Raw genomic sequence first — 23,376 nt, 5'->3', positions numbered from 1 at the left:
TGAGCATCTGCCTTTGGCTCAGGGCGTGATCCCAGAGTCCTGGATCAGGCTCCGCACAGGGAGTCTGCTTCTCCCTCTTTCTATGTCTCTGTGCCTCTTTCTGTGTGTCTCTCATGAATAAATAAATAAAATCTTAAAAAAAAACCCAAAAATCTTAAAAATAAATAAATAAAAATAGAATGTTAATTCTCTATATGGCCCAGGAACTCAACTTCTAGCTATATACACAAAGCATTGAAAACAGCCTTTTATTTAATTAAAAAAAATTTTAAGTAGGCTTGATGCCCCACACGGAGCCCAATGTAGGGCTTGCACTCATGACCCTAAGATCAAGATCTGAGCTGAGGTAAAGAGTTGGACGCTCAACCAACTGAACCACACAGGTGCCCCTGAAAACAGTCTTGAAGAAATATTTTACACTCATGTTCATAGTAGCATTATTCACAACAGCCAAAAGGTGGAAGCAACACATGTTGCAACAGATGGATGGATAAACCATATATGTATGTGTGTGTATGAATATATAATATATGTATATATATTTACACACACAATGGAATATTATTCAGTATTTGAAAGGAATGAAATTCTAACTGCAGTGTGGATGAGCCTTGAAGATATCATGCTAAGTAAAATAAGGCAGTCACAAAAAGACCAATACTATATGATCCCACTTACGTGTACCTAGAGTGATGAAATTCATACAGACAGAGGGTAGAATGTGAATATCCAAGGGCAGGGGGGTGGGGAAGAAGGAGGGGGAATGACTTGTTTAGAGAGCACAAAGTTTCACTTTTACAAAACAAAAAGAGTTCCTGAGATTGTTGGCACAACTTTGTGAATATACTTTATACTATTGAGCCTTACACTTAAAAATGGTTAAGATGGTTAATTTTATGCTATGTTTATTTTACCACAGTTGAAAATAAAAATCAAATAGATTTGTATCCAAGAAATCTAAAGAATTCTCAAGACTCAATTTCAGTAAGAAAGCAGGGAATAGGGGATCCCTGGGTGGCGCAGCGGTTTGGCGCCTGCCTTTGGCCCAGGGCGTGATCCTGGAGATCCGGGATCGAGTCCTGCGTCGGGCTCCCGGTGTATGGGGCTTGCTTCTCCCTCTGCCTCTCTCTCTCCTCTCTCTCTCTCTGTGACTATCATAAATAAATAAAAAAATAAATAAAAAGAAAGCAGGGAATATAATTAAAAAATGAGCAGTAGATTTAAATAGATAACTTTTCCAAATGACATATATGAATGGCAAACAGAAGATACTCAACATCATTAGTCTTAAGGAAATGCATATTAAAACTACAATAAGAGGGTGCGCCGGGGTAGCTCAACTGTTGAGTGTCTGCTTTCAGCTCAGGGCGTGGTCCTGAGTACCAAGATTGAGTCCCACATCAGGCTTCCCTCAGGGAGCCAGCTTCTCCCAATACCTATGTCTCTGCCACTCTCTCTGTGTCTCTTATGAATAAATAAATAAAATCTTAAAAAAATAAAACTATAATAATATACCACTACTCATCTACTAGAATGTCAAAATGAAAAAGTCCAACCATACTAAGTGTTGGTGAGGATGTGCTGCAACAGGGACTTTCACACACTGCTGCTGTGTGCGTAAAAAGGCACAACCATATTGGAAAATGGTTTGACAGTTTCTTTCTTTCTTCTTTTTTAAAAGATTTTATTTATCTATTTGACACAGAAAAGAGGGAGAGAGCACAGCAGGGGGAGCAGCAGAAGGAGAAGGAGAAGCAGAGGGAGAGGGAAAAGCAGGCTCCCTGCTCAGCAGGACTCAATGTCAATGTCGTCAGATCGATGCGTCCTAGGATCATGACCTGAGCCAAAGGCAGATGTTTGACTGAGCCATCAAGGCACACTGGTTTGGCAGTTTCTTAAAAATTTAAAATTCATCCAGCCATTCCACTCCAAGAAAAAAGAAAGCATATGTCCATATATAAAGTCTTGTGCATGGATGTTCATAGCAGCTGTAGTTGAATAGCAACAAATAGAAACAACCCAAATACTCATCAACAGGTGAATGGATAAGCTATGGTGTATTCATAAAATGGAATCTACACAGCAATAAAAAGGAATGAAGTGAGGTTGCTGGGCTAGCTCAGTCCATAGAACATGGGGCTCTTGCTCTCAGGGTTGTCAGTTCAAGCCCCAAGTTTGGTGTAGAGATTACTTATAAATAATATCTTTTATAAACAAACAAACAAACAAACAAACAAACAAATAAATGTAGTGAAGTGCTGATACATGCTATGTAGCATGCACGAATCTCAAAATAATTATGCTGAGTGACCGAAGCCAGATAAAAACAAGTACAGAGGGAAGCCTGAGTGGCTCAGCGGTTAAGCATCTGCCTCCAGCTCAGGTCATGATCCTGAAGACCCAGGATCAAGTCCCACATCAGGCTCCCAGCATGGAGCCTGCTTCTCCCTCTGCCTGTGTCTCTGCCTTTCTCTCTCAGTGTCTTTCATGAATAAATAAATAAAATTTATATTAAAAAAAACGAGCACAGAGCCTATGTTCCCTTTTATACACAATTATAGAAAATGCAAACTAATCTACAGTGATGGAAAGCAGATCAGTGGTTGCTTGGATGGGGGGGAGGTGAGGGCGTGCAAAAAGAGGAAGAAATCAGAAGCTACAAAAGGGCAGGAAGAATCTTTTGAGGGATATGCTTACTATTTTAATTGTGGTGATGGTTTCAGAGTTCTATACACACACACATGCACACACACACATCTAAACACTTGTAAGCGTATCCTTTAAACATGGGAAGCTGATGGAACATCAAATATATCTCAAAGTTGGTAGAATTGTATAAAAGTGAAACCAGTGGGGGAAGCTGAGTGAGGGGTACAAAGGATCTCTCTGTACTATCTTTGTAGCTTCCTGGGAGCTTACAGTATTTCGATATAGAAAGTTAAATACAAATTAACAAAATTGTATTAGTACTTGTTAAATTGTTCTTTTTTTTTAAGATTTTATTTATTTATTCATGAGAACACAGAGAGGGGAGAGAGAGATGCAGAGACACAGGCAGAGGGAGCAGCAGGCTCCACGCAGGGAGCCCGACACAGGACTCGATCCTGGGTTTCCAGGATCACACTCTGGGCTGAAGGCAGCGCTAAACCGCTGAGCCACCCAGGGATCCCCTTTACTGACTTATCTTATGTGTCTCCTTCACGAAAATATCAATGCTTCAAGGGCAGGGATTTTTGTCTGTTTTGTTCACATCTAAGTTCCCAATACTAGAAAATACCTGGCACATCCTAGACACTCAATGAATTTCTCAAATGAATGAATGCTTATTTCCTGTCCCACAAGTGTGTTTGTCTCTTTCTTGTTGATTTAAGAACTCTTTATATGTTAGGAAGATTCACATGTTATCACAAAGGGTGCATATGTTTTCCTGTTGGCGTTTATCTTTTACTTTGCCATATAGAGATTTTAAATTTTATGTAGTTATTTATCTGTCTTATCTTTCATGGCTTCTTGTGTCTTCCTTCCCTAAGGTTATAAACATTTTTCTATATATTTCTTCTAATCCTATAGATTTTCCCTTATAGAACTTCAATTCATCTATAACTTATTTTTCTGTCAGATGTGAGATAGAAATAGAACTGTCTTTTTCTTAAATGCTAGCCAACTGTCTACAATTTTCTTAACATATCATTTTTCTTCCTAACCAACATTTTATTTAACTTTTTAAAAGATTTTATTTATTTGAAAGACAGAAAGAGAGAGAGAGAGAGAGAGAAAGCATGAGCACGGTGTGGGGAAGAGGGAGAAGCAGACTCTCACTGAGCAGGGAGCCTGCTGGAGAATTTGATTTTGGAACTCGGGATCATGACCTGAGCCAAAGGCAGATGCTCAACCGAGAGAGCCACCCAGGCGCCCAACATTTTATTTTATTTTTTAAAGATTTTATTGATTTGACAGGGTGCATGAGCAGGAGGAGCAGCAGGTGGAGGGAGTAAGGAGAAGCAGGCTCTCTGATGAGCAAGGAGCTCAACTCAGGCTTGATCCCTGGATCCTGGGTTCATGACCTGAGCCCAAAGCAGATGCTCAATGAATTGAGCCACCCAGGAGCCCCTAACCAACATTTTAAAGGACTGGCTGGGGCAGCCCGGGTGGCTCAGCGGTTTAGCGCCGCCTGCAGTCCAGGGTGTGATCCCGGAGACCTGGGATCAAGTCCCACGTTGAGCTCCTTGCATGGAGCCTGCTTCTCCCTTTAAAAAAAAAAAGGACTGGCTGATATTCTTTTTACCTGGAAAAATATTCCTTTCCTGTTGTGCAGTTATGACATTTATTTATTTATTGCATTTCATACGAGAACTTAATCTTCGTATTCTACAGAAACATTTAGCTAGCTCAACACATAGCACACAAGTGGGAGCAACAATCTGGGATTGGTGAATAAAGGAAGACTTTATCTGTGTGCGGGCTTCATGGAGCAGAGAAGTCCTGAGAGCTGGAGGGGGGTTTTGAGGTTTCCCAGTCCAGCGATAAACTTTTCACCCATCAGTGAATAAATTTTAAAAATAAGGGCAATTTTGCACATTTGCACACGTACGTGTAGGGAAAATCGTTGTAAGGCTGCCAACGGTCTTTCCTTGGGAACGCTCCTGAAATCCTGGCTTTCTCCTTATTTTGTTCCGATGTGGTAAATTTCACGTTCATCCACTCCAAAAGCCCAGGAAACCCTGAACTGTCGTCCTGCTCCTCCATCTGCTAGATCTTGAACCACAGTCCTCCAGCCGACTGTCGCTGCGGGAGCCGCTGCCCTGGGCGGGGAGGACCCCGCAGTGAAAGACCAGCCGGAGGCCCGAGCCGCGGAGCAGGGAAGGTGCACGTTCCCGACACAATGTCGCCACCGCATAAGGCCGCCAAGGACCGGGTGAGGCCGAGCACAGGGTGAGAGCTACGTTGCACAGACGGAAACTGAGGCCCAGCGAAGCGCCAAGAACAGGCCTCGGGCACAGCGACAGCGCGGTCACCCGCGCGCCGGGACTCGGGCTGCAGAACCAGGGAAGGGGGGTGGGGGGGCCGCGCGGCGTCGGCGGGGAAGGGGCGGCACAGGAGCGGGGCGGGGCCGGGCGCAGGGGGCGGGGCGAGCCGGAACGCGCGCGCGCGCGCGGCTGCGTTTCCGGTCGGAGGCTTTTGCGGAGAGCCCCGCGTCCCTAGGGGGCGGCGGCGGCGGGGGCGGTAGAGGCAGCGGGGGATCCGGAAGTCAACACCATGTCGAGTCTGCACAAGAGCAGGTAAGGGCCACGGGGGCCAACCCGGCTCCACCACGCCAGGCCGGGCTGCCCTGCCTGCCTTGCCGAGGGGGGTGCAGGTGCGGCCAGGAGTCGGGGACCCCCGCCCCGGGAGAGGATCTCGGGTGCCCACTTTCCAGCCTCACTGCCTATGGGCCTGAGGGGGCACGGGGCCGAGGCACCTCTTCTGCTCCCCAGTGCCCGCCCCCCCCCGCCCTCCTTCTGGACCCCGGGTTTCCCCCTTCCCGGTGCCTTCCTCATCCAGAGCCTCGATGCCCCGCTCCTCAGCTCCCCATCCCCCCGTTCTTGTCTCCCTTGTTCATCCTCTGCCCGGTACCTTCCCCTCCAAACACTCCCCATCCCCCTTGCCCGGTTCTTACGAGGCATGCTGGACAACCTGGATTCTCCAGTTTTCCTTCCCCCAGGTCAAATCCTGCAGCAACAGCCAAATTTTGCTCACTGTTCAATTTTCCTCTAAACCTTTTGTCCTTGATTGCTGGCCAGCCCAGAGGTCTTCTAATCGTTATATTTTTGAGCCTTGGGAGCTGCCTGCGGATTACACAGGCCCGTTGTCTAGGGATCATGTTACTCCTGGTTCCTGGGGTTCCTTGAGTTCAGATAGTGGCCCTGTGGGCTGGGCCTGGCCAGCAGGAAGTGCCCAATAAATGCCAGCTCACTGAATATGAGAAATGTGTCTGGTTTCATGGTGTGCCTTTGAGAACCTCTAGACAAAAACATTTATGTTTTGGGGTTTGGAGTAAGAAGTGATGGGTAGTTATGTAGTTTCCCAAAGATGTCTTTGGCCAGGACCTTGACTGAGCTTTGCTGTCTTCATGTCCCCGAGGGGCGGGAGGAACTGTTGGAAGACTGGTGACAAGGAGATCTTTGGGCTTCAGGAGTGATCACTAAGTCTGTTACTCGGGTTTGGGTGTGCTTCATTTGCCTCCCCATCCCACCTTCCAGGATTGCAGATTTCCAGGATGTCCTGAAGGAGCCCACCATCGTCTTGGAAAAGCTTCGGGAACTCAGTTTTAGTGGTAAGCGGCAGCTGTCTGTGTTGAAGGTTTTCCCGGAGCAGCATTATGGTTTGAATGGAGGGGAAGGTGCACAAGGCCACACCCGGTCAGTTCTGGGGGCTAGCCGACCTCCTGGAGACTTTTCCAGATTCTGTGACTCTGAACTATCCTTGACTGCCCTGACCACCAAGAGCATGCCTGTGAGTCTTAGGATGTTTCCTGGCCTGTGAGTGGTGCTTGCTGCTTGCTGAGAGTAACTGGAGAAGGCTGAACACGGGAGGCTGGGAAGTTGGGAGGCTGGGAGGCTGGAGCCAGAGGACACTTGAGCCTGGAGCCGCTGCAGGGTCTTCCTCACTCCTCAGCAAACTTCCTGTGTTGTAGAATTTGGTTAGCTGCAGAGCAGTTCCTTATTCCCTCCCAGGGGAACAAAGCTGACTCAGGCCATAGTGAACTTTGGTTAAGCCTTGAGACCCTGACTTTAGGAGCTGAACTTCAGCCATGTTTGACTTTGCCCTCTGTGGCATGGTTAATCTTCCAGCACAGAGATTTTTTAGCTTATCTTTTAAAATACCCCAAGGTATTCTGTGTAGGTTCTTGTTACTGCTCGGCCCTTGTGACCTTGTCAGCAAGGCATTCTTGACTTGCTCTTCTCCTGCCTGTTCAGATTCTGAGGTGAGGGCATTAGCTCCCATTCACAATGTTAGGGATCCTGGAGCAACAGCTGCTTTAGCAGGGTTCCTGACAGTATTGCAGGAAGAGTTTGTTTTTTGTTCAGGAGTGATACTTAGACCCTGAAGATCCTGATAGGTCACAGGATGTATACCACACTGAAGAATTTACCAGGCCTCGGGGGAGCCATTCTGCAGTAGCAGTTGAGTTTGGGCTATAGAGTTAAGACAGACCCGTGTTTGAGTCCTTGATTGCTCTGTCATTACAGATAGTTTTTTTATCTGTAAGATGCGGACAACAAAGTGAACCTTCCGGATTTACTAGGGTTCTAATGAGGGTTAAGTGAAATAATGTCCATAAAGCACAAAGACGTATCATTCATAGCTTAGTTTATGTTCCACAAATATTTACGGTATGCCTTCTGTGTGCTGTGCCCCATGCTAGGGATAGGTAATATAAGACACATTTGGTGCATGTTTTTCTGGGGCTTACGCAGGGGTCAGGGATACAGATGTTAAATACACAAACTATGGTAGATCATCCTGATTGTGATGGATGCTATGAAGGAGAAGTCACGGAGCCATTATCATGTGTAACAAGAGATATGACTTTGATTGGGAAGAGAGGGTGCTGGGTTAACACTGCCCAGAGGAAGAAATGCAGAGAATGAGAAGGTGTTATTCCCCAAAAGAACATTCCACACTGAGGGAGCTCTGGCCTGGGGACAGGGGTCATGGAGGGAAATATACAGATTTAGCATCCAGTCCAGTCATTGTTGTGACGGAAAATGATCCTTGAAGGAGTACTTCTTGCCTGCTCTGCTGCCTGCCAGCTGGCTCTGAGGTGGAAGGCTGGGGGTCTGGGGCCTCTGGCCTGGGGCGTGACTCTCGCCTGCTGTGTCCACAGGCATCCCCTGTGAGGGCGGACTGCGGTGCCTCTGCTGGAAGGTGGGTGTGCCTGGGCTGGGGTGTCTGCTCTGCTGAGAGTCCTTGGGTTCCTGCATGGGCTACCCCCACCCCGGCCCCTTCTGGTTCTGCACCTTTCCTTGCTTGTTTGAGGACACTTTTCTGGGAAGTTGTGGGTTTTCTGTTCTTGATACCCCCTCCAGGATCCTCTTGGGGATGGGATGCTTTGTAGTAGCAGTGAAGCCATCTCCTTCCTAGTCTGTATAGTACAGTGAAGTGATGCTTAATGTGACAAAGAAAGGCCATGCTTTGCCTGCAGCTGTTAGCTGAGGTGGGAGCCAAAGCCCAGTTTCCAGCCTCTGAGCACTAGGTTTTGTTATCATTTGGGAGAGTCTGTGTGAAGAAAAGCAGAGGAAAGGGCTGGTTTGGGATAAAGGAGGAGGGAGGCAGTGGAGAGGAGAATGGAGGCTACCCCCAGTCCACACTTCCACTTGTGGGTTCTAGCCCATCTGGTCTTCTCTCGGCTTTATTAGACATTTTCTTTGAGACCAGTCAGCCTCCATCTACTGTCTGGGATTGAGCTGGAGAGTCACCAGAGCTTTGATCCTCTCCCTCTGTGCAGATTCTCTTGAACTACCTCCCCTTGGAAAGAGCCTCATGGACCTCCATCCTGGCCAAGCAGAGGTGAGACCATGAGAAAGAGGGGGTGATGGGAGGGCTTTCCTGTGAGACAGCAGCTGGGGCTGAGCCCATCTTCCCCCTATTGCAGCTTCTCTGGTTTGGTTGCCTGGAAGGAACCTTTGGGATCATCTGTCTCTCCTCTTCTCTTCCACAGGGAGCTATACTCTCAGTTCCTGAGGGAAATGATCATCCAGCCTGGTATTGCCAAGGCCAACATGGGTGTGTCCAGGGAGGATGTGACCTTTGAAGACCATGTGAGTAAGGGTGGCAGCAGGAGCTGGGGCTACAAGGATCTGGCAGGTTTGGCCCCACCCTAGAGGTCAGGTGTAGCCAGTCTGGGTCCCCTCTGGTCCATCTACTACCTCCTTTCTGTGTTGGGTTGCTCTGCCCTTGGAGGCCGTTGTCTCTCCCTTCTGCTTCCCAGGCGCTAGACCCAGTCAGGTACATAAATCACAGCTTGGACTCCAAGTGTGCATAGCACTGGGCCCCATCCTCTTTGTGGGCTCTGTCTCCTTTCCTCCTCACCTCTGTTTCCTGGGGAAGGCCCTGGTTTTATAGTTGAAGAGAAAATCAGACCAGGGTAGGAGAATAGACCATCTTCCTGTGGCCTGGAGGAAGCCTCATTCTCTCCTCAAATACGGAGCCCCTCCCCGTGTTCAGGAAGTGGGGATGGATGGACCCAGGCCCATGCTCCGAGGACTAGGATCGGTGATTCAAAGTGTTGATGAATCAGATTCAAAAAGATACAATGTGCATTCATTCAGCAAGCATTTCAGCGAGTGCCTGGTACAGGCAGCATTCGAGGCGGCAGCAGTAGATGGAAATGACGGTCCCTGACCAGCAGGGATGTCGTCAGAGCAGACTGCAGGGCTCTACTTGGAGTTGGAATGTGATGTGAGAGGCTCCTGGAGTAGCTCCCAGGCTGACTCAGAGCCTCAGTGGGGCCTCTGCGCAGGCCCCCAGACTGGAGTCTGCCCCCTGGGGTCCTGTTGGACCTAGGACAGAGCAGCTGATTCTCTCCCCACAGCCACTCAACCCCAACCCTGACAGCCGGTGGAACACGTATTTCAAGGACAATGAGGTGCTGCTGCAGATTGACAAAGACGTCCGGTAAGTGGGGCGCTGGTGGTTACATGCTGGCCCCTGGGACTGCTGGGGAGTTTCCCAGGCCTGTGCTTTCCAGCATGCCCACAGGTGGGTGTTTGAGGAACTTTCAGGGGGTTGTCCACTAGGTGGGTCCAGGCCCGAGTGATGTCAGCCTGTGAATGGGGCTGGCCCGCGAGGCGGGTGCCTGGCTCTCCTTTTTCCCTGCCTTAGTGTCATGCCCTGGACGTAATGTAGGGTTTCAGCTGACTGTTCCTGCAGCAGATATTGAGGCCCCACTGTATGGCGGGCTCTGTGCTAAGTTCAGGGTTGAGGATGGACTCCACAGACATGGTCCCTCTTAGGAGCTGAGAACCTGGTGGAGAGGACGGGGAGACAGTCATTCAGCAAGACCTATCTTCCATATGATTAGCATTTGTGGTAAATGCTCTGAGGGGAGAATTCAGGGTGCTTTAAGAGTTTGGGGGAAGCCTTGGCTGAGGTCTCAGGAGTGGGAGGCCTCAGGGGAAGAGGGAGGAAAAGACTGTGGTGGCAGGGAGCTGCCTGCAGGAAGGCCCTGGAAAGCCCATGGGAGCACATTACAGGAACAGTATGAGGGCCAATGTGCTTGAAGCCACACTAGAGGGAGGCAGGCACTGGACCTTGGACTTGATCCCAAGGACATATAGGGCAGTTGTGCAAAGGTTTTAAGTGTAGGAGTGACAGGGTCAGATGTTTGTTTTTTAAAAAATCATGAGCTACAATGTGTACGTGGGTGTGCTTTTCCACTTGGCAGAGAAATGTGGAAACACGCTTGTGCTGTCTTGTGGGGTTGATGAGTCTGGCAGCGGGTGGAATCTCCCACAAGGCTGTGTGAGGAGCTGTAAGAGAGGCTTGTCTGCCTTGGGCCTGAGTGGTTAGAGCTAGAGTTCTGGGGTCTGTTTGCCTGCTTTCAGTTCTGCCTTCAGTGGGTGTCAGCTGTGTCTCTGGGTGCTCACCCTCCAGGGTATGCTCATTTTGCCCAGGCCCATCTTCAGAAGGCTCCAGGTAGACGCCCCCAGCCCGGCGCATGGCTCAACCAGGATGCAAATGGGGGCTTGTCTCCTGCATTCCCAGGCTGGTGTTGGGGCAGCCTCTGTCCACAAGGTGTCTTAACGGTTTGAGTCAAGAACCATGTCTTCAATCTGGTTCTAGAGAGAGAGGTTTTGTCTCTCACTGGTAGCAACTGTAGCACATTGTTCAGTGTTTCTGGAAGGCAGATTTTTAAAAAAAATATTTAATTTATTTATTCATGAGAGACACAGAGAGAGAGAGGCAGAGACACAGGCAGAGGGAGAAGCAGGCTCCATGCAGGAAGCCTGATGTGGGACTCGATCCCGGGTCTCCAGGATCACACCCTGGGCCAAAGACAGGCACTAAACCGCTGAGCCACCCAGGGATCCCCTGGAAGGCAGATTTGTGATGGGCTATGTGTAAGAAGTCTGGAAAATGTGCCTATGCTGCCGTACATACCTGAGAAAAACTTGTGCCTTAAACTCACATGGTGCTGTGTGTCGGTTATACCTTTAGTCAAACTGGAAACAAAACAAACCCAACTTGATCACATTCTAGAGACTGTCTCCCACCTTGATTTTTCCTCTCCCTCTGTCTTGGACATTTTCCTACGTCAGCTGTAAATGTGATCCTGTTGTATAATGTGCAATGTCACCATTTTAAGCCACGCTACACTTAACACCCTGTGCATATTAGATAAAGATTTTTGATGTGGAGAGATGTTTATGGTTTAAGAGAAGAGTTGGATTACAAGACAGTAAGGACACTTAATTTTATTGGCAAATATACACGGTAAGATGGGTATATGTTTGCATATGTATATATGTGTGTATCTATGCATATTTATATATAATATGAGTATATTACTTTTTAAAACCTGAACATTTAAAGATAAAATGTTACTTATTTTTTTAAAAACATGCAAAAATGCCCCAAACCTCCACCCTGAGTAACAAAACTCTATCCTATTCCCTCTTGACAGGAGGCTGTGCCCAGATATATCGTTCTTCCAGAGAGCCACCGAGTACCCTTGCCTTCTTATTCTGGACCCCCAGAATGAGTTTGAGACCCTTCGAAAGCGGGTGGAACAGACAACGCTAAAATCCCAGACAGTGGCCCGGAACCGGAGTGGAGTCACAAATGTGAGAGCCAACCTGGGGGCCCCAGGGATGCCTCATGACAGCTTTTTCCTTCATACTTCCCTTGGAGCATTGGCCATTGGGCCCATGACTATCTGCCCTGACAGTTACCCAGAGTGACTTTGGGTCTACCTCCAGGGCTCTTTCTGCAAGTCATGTATCAAAAGCTGAGTGTGAGGGGTGCGGGGAAGGGCCCTACCATAGGGTGAAGGAGCAACAGAGGAGATGGCTCTTGAAAAAGTAATTACAAAAAAAAAAAAAAAAAGAAAAAGAAAAAGTAATTACATGTTGATGGGAAAGTGTGGTGGAGGCAGTAATGGCAGTGGGGAGCTGACCTGACCTAGGTGTCCAGGAAGACTTCCCCGAGGAGGCGATATGGAAACTGAGGGTCCAGGAACTAAGAGGAAAGCTCATTCCAGGTGGAGAGGAGGGCATACGTGGAGACTTCAGGCAGGAGAAAGTGTGTGTTCAGGAAATAGTGGGGTCTAGCCTAGCTGGAGGCAGGGTGCAGGGGTGGGGGGCAAGAGGGGTAGGGCTACTGAAGGATGCTGGCAAAAATAGTGGTCCTGAGGACTGGGGAGCCTTGCAGCGTTCTAGGCAGGCCAGTGACATGATTCAGATCTGCCTTTGTAAAGCATTGCCATGGGGCCTGTGGAGGTATTGATCGGAGGGGTAGAATAGAGGTTCAGAGGTGGCTGCATTATCCAGGCAAGGGCCAGTGAAGACCGGGGTGGAATGAAGGGTGGAGCTGAGAGACTTAGCTTGAATTTTTTTTTTTCTAAGATTTTATTTTTTAAGTAATCTCTATACCCAGCATGTTGCTCAAATTTACAACCCCGAGATCAAGAATTGCATGCTCTGCTGACTGAGCCAGCCAGGTTTTCCAGGAGCTAGAATTGATAGGACTTTGCTGGCTAAGTCATGCTGAGTTATTGAATCCCATTCTTCTGGCAGATTCCTGTAACTCTGAGAAGCTGCTTATAGCCAAATGAAGCATATTACTTTATTACCTTTTTTTTTTTTTTTAAGATTTTATTTATTAATGAGAGAGAGGGAGAGGCAGCCTCCCTGCAGGGGTCCTGGACCCTGGGATCAGGACCTGAGCCAAAGGTAGACAAACCCTGAGCCACCCAGGTACCCCTTCCTTATTCCTTAATTGACACCTAGGCTTTGGTGTGTGGAACTCCCAGCTTGTTTCTAAAACTTTTCATTGTCCTCCAACAGTAGAAAAACCCTCCTCTCTAACCTCCAACAAGCTAGTGACAGATAATATTGCAGCAGCTTTTTTTCTCCCCAAGTAGAATGACTGACCAAGTCTCTATCTTTAGGAGAGCAGCCGTTTTCTGCTACAGGGTAACAAGTGCCGTTACAGCTGATCCCATTGTCCCCATGCCTAGGACAGAGTTGTATGGGCTGAAAGGTGCAGAATGCTTGGCTTTGTGGGCAACCCTCTTACTAATAGTTGATGTCCTGGCTATAGGGCAAGGTGGGGACCTGGTTTCATTCATTTCACTACAGTAATAGGGGTCTGGGAGCCAAGCTCTTACCCATTTTAGGTTTCAGTCTGGTCCCGGTGGCAGAGAATATGACCAGGAGCTTCATCCCTGGACCGCTGGACCTGTGGTTGGACAGTTTAGTTCCAGCTGTACATTCATCTGACTTTGGAAGTGATACTGGGCCTCTGTCTCCTATAAACTGGGCATAATCATTTCCATCCTCCTGGCTTTTGAAGTGCCAAGAGGATGAAAGCAGGTCGTGGCTCTGTAGATTTTTGGAAGACTGGAAAGCACTTCTCTGAAGCCTAGGCTCCAGGTCTGGAGTCAGCCAATCTGGGTTCAAGTCCTAGTGCCGCTACGTACTGTGAGCCTTTGATGAGTGACCTAACGTTTCTTTCTTTAAAAAAAAAAAAAATTATTATTTATAATAAAATAATATATATTTATATAAAATAATATTATTTTTTAGAAAATATTTATTTATTCGTGAGAGACACAGAGAGAGGCAGAGACACAGGCAGAAGGAGATGCAGGCTCTTCACAGGGAGCTTGATGCAGGACTCGATCCCCAGACCTCGGGATCACACCCTGACCTGAAGGCAGACGCTCAACCACTGAGCCGCCCAGGCATCCCGTGACCTAACATTTCTGAGCCTCAGTTTCTTCATCCTAAAAATGATGTTGAGCAGATATTCTAGATTGTACAGAGGGTTTAATGGAAGAATGCTTGTAGAGCACTGTCTTGCACTTAGAAAGCTCTCAGTAAATGTAGTGATATGTGTGTGTGTGAGTGCACATATACACGTGTGTGTGAGTGATGGAAGAAGGACTTTGTCTTCAGTACTGTGTGCTTCCAGTGTGTGGCTTAATATACTATCCCTACCTGCCTGTGCCTATAGCTGTCTCACACAGGTAACGCCAGGCACCTGAATCTTTGCAGAGCACCTGAGGCTCCTGCTGGCACCGCTGTTGGAAACCTCTGTTCTTTTTTCTTTTTTTTTTTTGAGACCTCTGTTCTGTTGCATAAAGGTTCCTCGTTAACTGGGATTCTCTTCTATTTATCTTCTAATTTTTTCCTTTTTATTCTCCCAATTTTTTCTCTTTTGTTTTTTTTATTTATTTTTTATTTTTTAAAAAAAATTTTATTTATTTATTCATAGAGACACAGAGAGAGAATGAGAGGCAGAGACACAGGCAGAGAGAGAAGCAGGCTCCATGTAGGAAGCCTGACATGGGACTCTATCCAGGGTCTCCAGGATCACGCCCTGGGCTGCAGGCGGCGCTAAACCACTGTGCCACTGGGGCTGCCCTCTTTTTCTTTTAAAGATTTATTTTTATTTTAGAGAGAGCACACATGTGTGTGCACATGGGAGAGGGGCATGGGGGAGAGGAGGAGACTCAAGCAGACTCCCTCCTTAGCACAGAGCCTGATGCAGGGCTGGATCACACAACTCTGAGATTATGACCTGAGCTGAAACCAAGAGTTGAATGTTTAACCGATGGAACCACCTAAGCTCCCCTTAAATTTTTCTTATTTGTTTATTTATTTTTAAAGATTTTATTTACTTATTCATGAGAGACACAGAGAGAGAGCAGAGACAGGAGAAGTAGGCTCCATGCAAGGAGCCTGATATGGGACTTGATCCCAGGACTCTGAGATCACACCCTGAGCCAAAGACAGATGCTCAACCGCTGAGCCATCCAGGTGTCCTGCCTCAAATTTTTCTTACTGAAAAATCTGAGGAGCCCCTGGCTGGCTCAGGCTATACAGCATGTGACTCTTGATTTTGGGGTAGTGAATTTGAACCCCTCGGATGTAGAGATGACTTAAATAAAACTTTAAAAAATCTGAAACTTTCAGAAAAGTTGAAAGAAGAATACAATGCTCAACTATATACATTTCTCTTTCTTTTTAAAAAAATTTTTTTTTAATTTTTATTTATTTATGATAGTCACAGAGAGAGAAAGAGAGAGAGGCAGAGACATAGGCAGAGGGAGAAGCAGGCTCCATGCACCGGGAGCCCGACGTGGGACTCGATCCCGGGTCTCCAGGATTGCGCCCTGGGCCAAAGGCAGGCGCCCAACTGCTGCGCCACCCAGGGATCCCTCTCTTTCTTTTTTTAAAAAAATATTTTATTTTATTCATGAGAGACAGAGAGAGGGAGAGACACAGGCAGAAGGAAAAGCATGCTTCTTGCAGGGAGCCCAATGTGAGACTCGATCCTGGGACTCCAGGATCATGACCTAAGCTGAAGGCAGTTGCTCAACTGCTGAGTCACCTAGGTGTCCCAACTATATACATTCTCAATGCTTAATTATATACATTCTAACTAAATTCAGCAGTTGTTAACGTTTTGCCAAATTTGTGGGTATATTATGTAGAGATAGAATATGTTGTACAGGCCCTGACCCTCACCCCCAAGAACTTCACCAGGTGTCTCCTGGGAATGAAGACATCCTCCTCCCTACCACCATCACATCCATGAAGATTAACAATAATTCCACACTAACACCCAATATCCAGTCCATGATCAGATGTTCTCCATTGTGCTAAGAATATTTTTTGGTTTGACTTCCCAACCAGGACCCAGTCAAGGTGTATGTATTGCATTGGGATGTTACACTTAACCAACTGAGCCCCCAGGTACCCCTATTTAAAGGTTTTTTAAAAAGTAAATGATAGGGGCACCTGGGGGGTTCAGATGGTTGAACATCTAGTTTCAGCTAAGGTCATGATCCCAGGGTCCCCACATCAGGCTCCCAGCTCAGTGAGGAGTCTGCTTCTCCCTCTCCCTCTCTCTCTCCTCTTGCTTATGCTCTTTCTCTCTCAAATGAATAAAAAAAATTAAAAAAAAAAAAAGGTAAAGTATAGCTTACATGTAGTAAAATGCACAGTTCTTTTTTTTTTTTTTTTTTAAGACTTGTTTATTCATGAGACACACAGAGAGAGGCAGAGACATAGGCAGAGGGAGAAGCAGGCTCCATGCTAGAAGCCCAATGTGGGACTCGATCCCAGGGCTCCGGGATCATGCTCTGAGCCAAAGGTAGACGTTCAACTGCTGAGGCACTCAGGCGTCCCAAATGGACAGTTCTTATATATGCAACTGGATGAACTTTTCCTCATGTATATACCTTGTAACTGCCAACCTAATCAGGACACTGAACATTTCCATCATACAGAATGTTCCTTCATGTCACTTCCTAGTCAGTATCCCTTCACCTCAGAGGTAACCATTGTGGCTTTTATCACATAAATGAGCTAGCTGTTTTGTGGAATATCCCACATTGTAGATTTGTCTGCTTGTTTCTTTTCATAATATTGGACACGCTCTGCTTTGCTTTGTATTCCCCATAAGCTGGAAGTTGAATGGTAGGCTGAATGGTAGACATTTCTGTCAAGAACACATTATCTGTAATGCCACCCACCTTACCAGATCCTCTCCTCCCGCAGATGAGCTCCCCACACAAGAACTCTGCGCCGTCATCCCTGAATGAGTATGAGGTGTTGCCCAATGGCTGCGAGGCCCACTGGGAGGTGGTGGAGCGCATCCTGTTCATCTATGCCAAGCTCAACCCTGGCATTGCTTATGTACAGGGCATGAATGAGATCGTGGGGCCCCTCTATTATACCTTTGCCACCGACCCCAACAGCGAGTGGAAAGGTAAGAGGGCTCTTGGCTGCCCACATCCCTCATGTAACTCCCTAGAAAAATGGACCAAGGAAAACCAGAGTGATAGGCCTTATCAGGTGTACAACTCCCTTTCCTTACCTCCATCTTCCCTCCGTCAGATGTGAGGGGTTGACTTGGATGGTCTCTAAGATCTTTTCCAGCTTAGGCTTTCTAGAATGTTGGGAGTTTCCTCATCTCAGTGTTTATAATTGAAATTCTGGTAGAGAAGAGGGGATGTATATACAGGAAGCTGAATGATTGACAAGGATTTAAATATATAACGATTGGAAAACATCATCAGAAGATGATATGTATCTACGATAGCTGCTAAGCGAAAGTACAGTGTTGCCAGATGTGACAAGAAAGATGTGTTGTCCTTAGTCTGAGGGTGGGGCATGGTCAAGGATAGAGGAGCACCTGAGCCTGACCAGGTGAGTGGGTGGCCCAGAGAGGCTCAGAGGTGAGGGAGAAAGCCCTCACATACGTGAGACATGGGGTGAGAGATAGGGTGGGACTCGAGAGAGCATCAGTCCCCTTGCAGCTGCCCTCCCCCTGCCCGTCCCCCAGAGCACGCCGAGGCAGATACCTTCTTCTGTTTCACCAACCTCATGGCTGAGATCCGGGACAACTTCATCAAGAGCCTGGACGACTCACAATGTGGCATCACCTACAAGATGGAGAAGGTGTATTCTACCTTGAAGGATAGGGACATGGAACTCTACCTGAAACTGGTGAGGAGCTCTAGGACCACCAGGACAAGGCAGACAGACGGGGAGGGGCACAGATAGGCAGGCCTCCTGCGTGTCCTAGGGCAAGGTCCAGCTTGAATCCAGGGATGGAAAATGGCTGCTCCTTCTGGAGGGTGCTGGTGCAAGTGCTGGGGCGCGACTGGGAGATTGAGGCAGCAGTTGACATGGGAGTCTAGCGGGCTGGGAGGGAAGAGGAAGCTGGTAGGGTGCCTGTCATGTGCCAGGCACTGCACAGTGCATTTACCACATGCTAGATGACTGTAGCTTGGTGGTAGTCCTCTGAGAAAAAAGTACAAACATCATTTTTTTTTAAAGATTTATTTATTTGAGAGAGCAAGAGCGAGAGAGGTCAGAGGGAGAGAGACGTAGACTCTATGGAGCAGGAAGCCTGACGCTGGGCTCGATCCCACAACCCTGAGATCATGACCTGAGCTGAAAGACACATAACCAACTGAGCCACCCAGGCGCTCCAGCGAACATCATTTTTAAAAATTAAAGATAATATATAAAGTTATTAGAGTGGCATTCCCTATTTCAGAAAATAGTTTCGTGAAGAGAAACTGTATAAACAAAAATGGTTTGTGAATAAGAAAATACATATAAACAGGTCTTTTTAAACAGATACAGAATTATATTTTTGCCCAATTTTGAAAAATTGTTTTTTTAACAATTTTTCAGTTAATAATAATCACTGGGGCTGACCAGAGAGCTCATATTAGGGGGATGACGGCCATGTAAGTCTGTAATATGAAGTAAATAAATGAGATGATACGTTTAACATGCTAAGCACAAAGCTAGGCTTATACTAAGTGCTGATAACTTAGTCTCTCTAAGACCCTCTCTGAGGGTCTCTCTGTCCCTCAATCCAAGGTTATAATCCATACAGTATTTTAAAAGAATTAGAGCCATCATTGGTAAATCCAGAGAGCTCATAAGAAAGCTTGGCTTTCTGGCTTCTACTGGAAATTAGGAAGATCTGGCTGGCCGAGGCTCTCCCCACTCTGTGCCTGGCGCTGAAACATGTGGCCGGTCTCATTGGCTGTGTGGCATTGCGTGGCTGCCGAGCACCCCGCCCCATGCCCCTGTCTCCCCAGCAAGAGCAGAACATCAAGCCTCAGTTCTTCGCCTTCCGCTGGCTGACACTGCTGCTGTCCCAGGAGTTCTTGCTGCCCGACGTCATCCGTATCTGGGATTCCCTCTTCGCTGACGACAACCGTTTTGACTTCCTCCTCCTGGTCTGCTGCGCCATGCTCATGTGAGTGTGACCACCAGCAGAGGGGTGGGCAGGGGCTGCTCTCATGAGGAGGGAACCTCTGGACTTCCTGGGCGAGGGTCACACTGAGGGTGGTGAGGAAGGAGCTGGGCACTCAGTGGCCCAGGGTTCCAGCACCTTTGCTGCTTGTTTTCCTTAGACTGATCCGGGAGCAGTTGCTGGAAGGGGACTTTACCGTAAACATGCGGCTCCTGCAGGTAACGGAGTTTGGAGCGGCGAGCTCAGTCTTTAGTCGTGAGGCAGATGCTTACCAAGCAGCCACCCATGCCAGCTGCTGTGGCAGGCTGGAATCAGGAACAAGGCATAAGCATCCAGGTCCCCAAGGCAGATCTGGTTTGGATCTGGTTTTGAATCCTGCTTTTACCACTTGAGTATGGTGTTGCTAAGAGTAACTTGGCGTCTCTGGACCAAATGTTCCACATAGGTTCATTGTGCCTGGGACACAGCAGTGCCTGGTACATTATAGTGCTTGTTGGTGAAAGTGCTTGGACCTGGGGGAGGAAAGTGGGGTATAGCGGTGAAGAATGTTGGTGCGGTACCAGACAGGTCTGGGCCACATCTTTGTTCTGCTGTGCTAGTTCCGTGACCTAAACCACCGGACGACCTCTCCAGGCCTCAGTTTCTTCAATGCCTGGCCTGGGGTTGGTTTTCACAATTGGATTGACCAGGTCTGTAAAATAGATCCAGTCACAGTAACTTTCTTATCAGACTGATGAGGTGACCCGGTGAACTACTGCGTAAGCACTGTCTAGTCCACTCTCTGGCTCGTTATGAATAGCACTCGGGTCTGAGGGCAGGAGAGAGATGAGGGAAGATGGTCCTGGTGCTAAGGAAGGGGCCGTGATACTGGTTGGTGCTGATTGGGTTGGGTAAGCTAGTGCTGCGGTGGGTATAGTGTTAGCTCTCTTCAGGGGCTTGGGCAGAACGTGGCATCTGGTAGCCTGTGGTCCCTGTCCATGCAGCTCAGGGCTCAGAGGGAAGGGCACGGGTGTGGCAAAGGTGGGAAGGCTGAGCTGACTTCAGAGGCCTACTGTTGACCTTTCCCGTACCTAGGATTACCCCATCACAGACGTCTGCCAGATCCTACAGAAAGCCAAGGAACTCCAAGACTCAAAGTAGCCTGTTGGCAGGAGGCCCAGGTTTGGGAGAGAAGACACTGACCCCTGTGTCCTGGCTTCTGGGACACGCAGGAGCCTGTGGGATCCCAGCCACCCCGAGGGGAAGCTGCAGGATCGGCCCACTCCAGGCCTCCTCATCTGGCTTCCTCACCCTAGGCCGCTCCACCGGGGGCACACTGTGCCATGCTCCTTAACCACCCAGCCCTGGCTTCTTCCTTGCTCTTTGACCCGGGGACCTTTTGCCCAGGCTGCCGAGCAAGGCCGGAGCTCATGAGGTGGTTTCCTGGGGCAGGGGCATGTTGGGGGCACTGGGGGCTGGCAGGGGCCCTTCCCTGCCTCCGCTCTGCTGCTTCCTTCCTCCTCTCCTGCTCTGGTCCTCTGGGCTCTGGTTGCAGGAGGTGCTTGGCAAATGAGCCAGAAACCACTTCTGGGGGTTGGTGCTTAGGCTTCTCTGTGGGGAAGGTGACACTGTGAAGGAGCTAAGAAGCTGCCAGGCCCAGGTCACACCCTCTATCCCTTTCCCACTGAGTGTTTGTTTCTGTCTTTAGTCATGGGTAGGTGTGTATGTGTCTCTCCATCCTCCAGGTGTCTGCTGCTTGTGTGTGTGTGTCAGTGCGTGCGTGAGGGGGTGGGCGTATCTTTGGTGTTTCTTCTCTGTCTCCCTCCCTTCCAGAGTGTGTGTGACTCTCTCTCCATTCGCCCTCTGCCCTTCTCTCTTGGGGTGCCTTATCCCCAGCCTCTTCCTCCCTCTTCCTTTTCATTCCTTGAACCCCAGAGACAGAATGAGGAGTCTGGCTTAGCAAAGTTCCTGGGGGTCAGTTCTGCCCTGTGCCCGTCCCCAGCCCTAGACTCCCAGGTCCCACAGACTGGGAAGGAGTCCACACTGCCTCACTAGAGGGCCCTGAATGTGTTCCCAACAGAAATCTTGGAAACCAAAAGCTGCTGAGAAATGATGGCCCACAAAGCTTTGGGCCCCTTCCCCTCCTTTCTGCCCAGGGTTGGAGGAAGAAGAGGGAGAGCTGGATCTTCCAGAGATTCCCCCCAAAGGCCCTTCTTTCCTAAAGTAAAAGGACATGAAAGTGGTATTGTACCAGGGGTTGGGATCTGAATGATTCAGAAGAGCAGTCATTCCCGTGGCTTCTGGGTCCCCGCCCAGGGTGGTAAGTCCCTTAAAGGGCAGGTGGGACCAATGGGATCCTCCCTGAGCTTCAAAGCCCTGGGTCCTGTCAGTGCCAGGAGAGCCAGGTGTCCCCCCAAGCAGGGTGAAGGAGCTGCTGCCCATCCCTGGTCACCTGCTTGGGCAGTTCTGGGATTTGGGGCAGGGGCACTCTGAGCAGGAGCAGCTGGTTTCACTTGCTGCTGGACTGTGGGAGGAGTGGGCTTATTTTGACTAAGCCCTTCCTCCTATAGTGAGGATGCAGGTGGTTTGGGTCTGGAAGGCTGGGCAGTGTAGCAGGGGTCCCCAACCTCTCCTCAGACTGGCCAGCAGTGGCCCGCCCGTCCCCGGAGCCTTCCCGAGTCTGGCAGCCAGGACTTTGTACTGGACTTCCCAGTCTGCCAGGCCTGGCTGTGGGCCAGGAAGAGCTGTCTCCAAGTGGCTCCTATACCAGACCGTATCTTGGATGCTCCTGGGACTTTATGCACTTGCCTTTTGCCTCCTCCTCTCCCAACATACAGTTTGGGAGATTTTTTACTATTTATTCAGACTCCTGGTTATTTATTGCAGACTGGCTAGTGCTTGATTTGGTGGTGAAGGGTGGGGCCAGGAGGGTAAAAAGCAGTTGGAGACAGTCTTCCTGACCTTCCAAGGTCAGAGTAGCATCCTCTCCCCCTACCTCTGGGACTGTCCCTATTTTCCAGCAGGTCCTGGCTGGTAGGGCTGTGAGCTATGTACTGGAACTGAGGGTAAGCGATATAGGAGGGCTGGCATGGAGTCCAGACTGCAAGCCCCCATCATGGCACAGAGACACTGCTTCCCCGAGGCCTGGCAGCCTGACTCAGCCTCTTCTCAGAACTTGTCAGCTGGTGGTTCAGTCCCACTTTGGGTGTTTGACCCTTTTACAGCCTGAGGCTTAGGCCCCAGCCTGGGACCCAGCAGACTGCCCAGGACACCTCATGCATTCCCTCTTGCCAGTCCCCCTGCCTTCCCTCCTGGGGCCATACTACTTGAATCACTGCATCTGATTCGCCTCAGTGGCAGGCTTAGGTCCAGTGCTCTTCGCTTGACCTTGGAATGAGGGTCAAGAGCAAAGGACCCTGTCCAGATGAGGCTGTGCTCCCCAGTGGGATACTGCCTAAGGAAAGGACGGACCCTTGGGGATTCCCCCTCCTGAGATTCTCCAGGGAGTGCCCTGAGAACCAGAGGGCCTGAGGCTTCCCAGTTGGGAAGCTGCCCCCAGGACTTTGGACACTTATAGGTTGGGCTGTACGAACTCAGCAGGTCTCACTCTCGAGTCAGAATGTGAGTCTGCTATTGTTCATTAGTTTTATTCCTTGAATCAATGCTGTTGATGACAAGTTGTCTTTAATAAATCATGTGTTCTTTGCAATGGGCATTGGTGCTGTGATGGGCTGAAACCTTTTGAGACCTTAGAGGAGGGAAAGTTTGAGTAGGGATGGAGTCAGGAGGCTCTGAGACTCGGCAAAGAAGGTCAGGAAATTCTTTTTGGAAGAGCCTGTTCAAGTCTTCTCATTCAACCACTGCAGTTTGCAGCTGGAGGCCAAAGGCCAGTGAGCTTGGGACAGAGGTGCTATGCACTTGATTACACAGCAAGTTGTTTTTGAGATTGACGAAACTGAGAATTCAAGTAAATAAAATGCATACTACCCACAATCTAAAGAAAATCACCAAGAACACGTTAGTTTTTGCTACATCGTTGTCATTTTCTTGATACAGTTTGTGTACTGTCTCTTCCCTCCCTTAGGTGGTAAGCAAGTTGCTGTATGATTTAAAATATATTTATGTGCTATATAGAATTCACACATGCTAAAAACGTCTGAGTCCAGCCCCTATCTTGGACTATTTTGGTTATTTCAGCCTTCATTATGAGTAATAATACTGTGGAGAAGGGTTTCTGTTCAAGATCCTTGCATTCCAGATTCATTTCCCCAGCTCAGTCCTCTAAGTGGATTGAGAAGTATGAACCTTTTTAAGACTTTTATATATACTGCCAAACTGCCTTCTAGAATCGTGCCAGTTTTTCTTCCAACCAGCAGTGAGCATCAGCCCCTACGCTGTCCTCTTGCC

At 48.5% G+C, this 23,376-nt stretch overlaps 1 protein-coding gene and 1 long non-coding RNA gene across 4 annotated transcripts; one reads left to right on the top strand and one right to left on the bottom strand.

Moving 5' to 3' along the window:
• Positions 1-879: 879 nt before the first annotated feature.
• On the bottom strand, positions 880-5,052 carry LOC119873362. Its single transcript, XR_005364945.1, has 2 exons — positions 4,592-5,052; positions 880-1,151 (listed from the first exon to the last, which is right to left on the bottom strand). It is a non-coding gene; the product is annotated as an uncharacterized LOC119873362 (long non-coding RNA).
• Positions 5,053-5,138: 86 nt separating this feature from the next.
• TBC1D13 (TBC1 domain family member 13) lies at positions 5,139-22,682 on the top strand. Of its 3 annotated transcripts, none has more exons than XM_038549146.1 (12): positions 5,139-5,279; positions 6,240-6,313; positions 7,868-7,908; positions 8,489-8,550; positions 8,702-8,801; positions 9,575-9,657; positions 11,666-11,825; positions 16,770-16,980; positions 17,557-17,720; positions 18,896-18,993; positions 19,151-19,208; positions 20,065-22,682. In XM_038549146.1, the coding sequence occupies exons 1-12, from the start codon at positions 5,257-5,259 to the stop codon at positions 20,128-20,130; spliced, it is 1,140 nt and encodes a 379-aa protein (XP_038405074.1). In that variant the 5' UTR covers positions 5,139-5,256; the 3' UTR covers positions 20,131-22,682. The 3 variants fall into 3 exon arrangements, with proteins under 3 accessions (XP_038405074.1, XP_038405073.1, XP_038405075.1); XM_038549145.1 differs by having other exon boundaries at positions 18,833-18,993; XM_038549147.1 differs by lacking the exon at positions 7,868-7,908 and having other exon boundaries at positions 5,211-5,279; positions 18,833-18,993.
• Positions 22,683-23,376: the final 694 nt, after the last annotated feature.

This window comes from Canis lupus, chromosome 9 (genome assembly GCF_011100685.1).
Source record: "Canis lupus familiaris isolate Mischka breed German Shepherd chromosome 9, alternate assembly UU_Cfam_GSD_1.0, whole genome shotgun sequence".
Classification (NCBI taxonomy): Eukaryota; Metazoa; Chordata; class Mammalia; order Carnivora; family Canidae; genus Canis; species Canis lupus.
The sequence above is the reverse complement of the archived record's forward strand: the minus strand, read 5'-3'. Positions and strand labels throughout refer to the sequence as shown.

Coding starts and splice junctions, on each gene's coding strand:
- TBC1D13 (XM_038549145.1), top strand. CDS start 5,257: ATGTCGAGTCTGCACAAGAGCAG. Junction 5,280..6,239: donor TCGAGTCTGCACAAGAGCAG/GTAAGGGCCACG, acceptor CCCACCTTCCAG/GATTGCAGATTTCCAGGATG. Junction 16,981..17,556: donor CCCCAACAGCGAGTGGAAAG/GTAAGAGGGCTC, acceptor CCCGTCCCCCAG/AGCACGCCGAGGCAGATACC.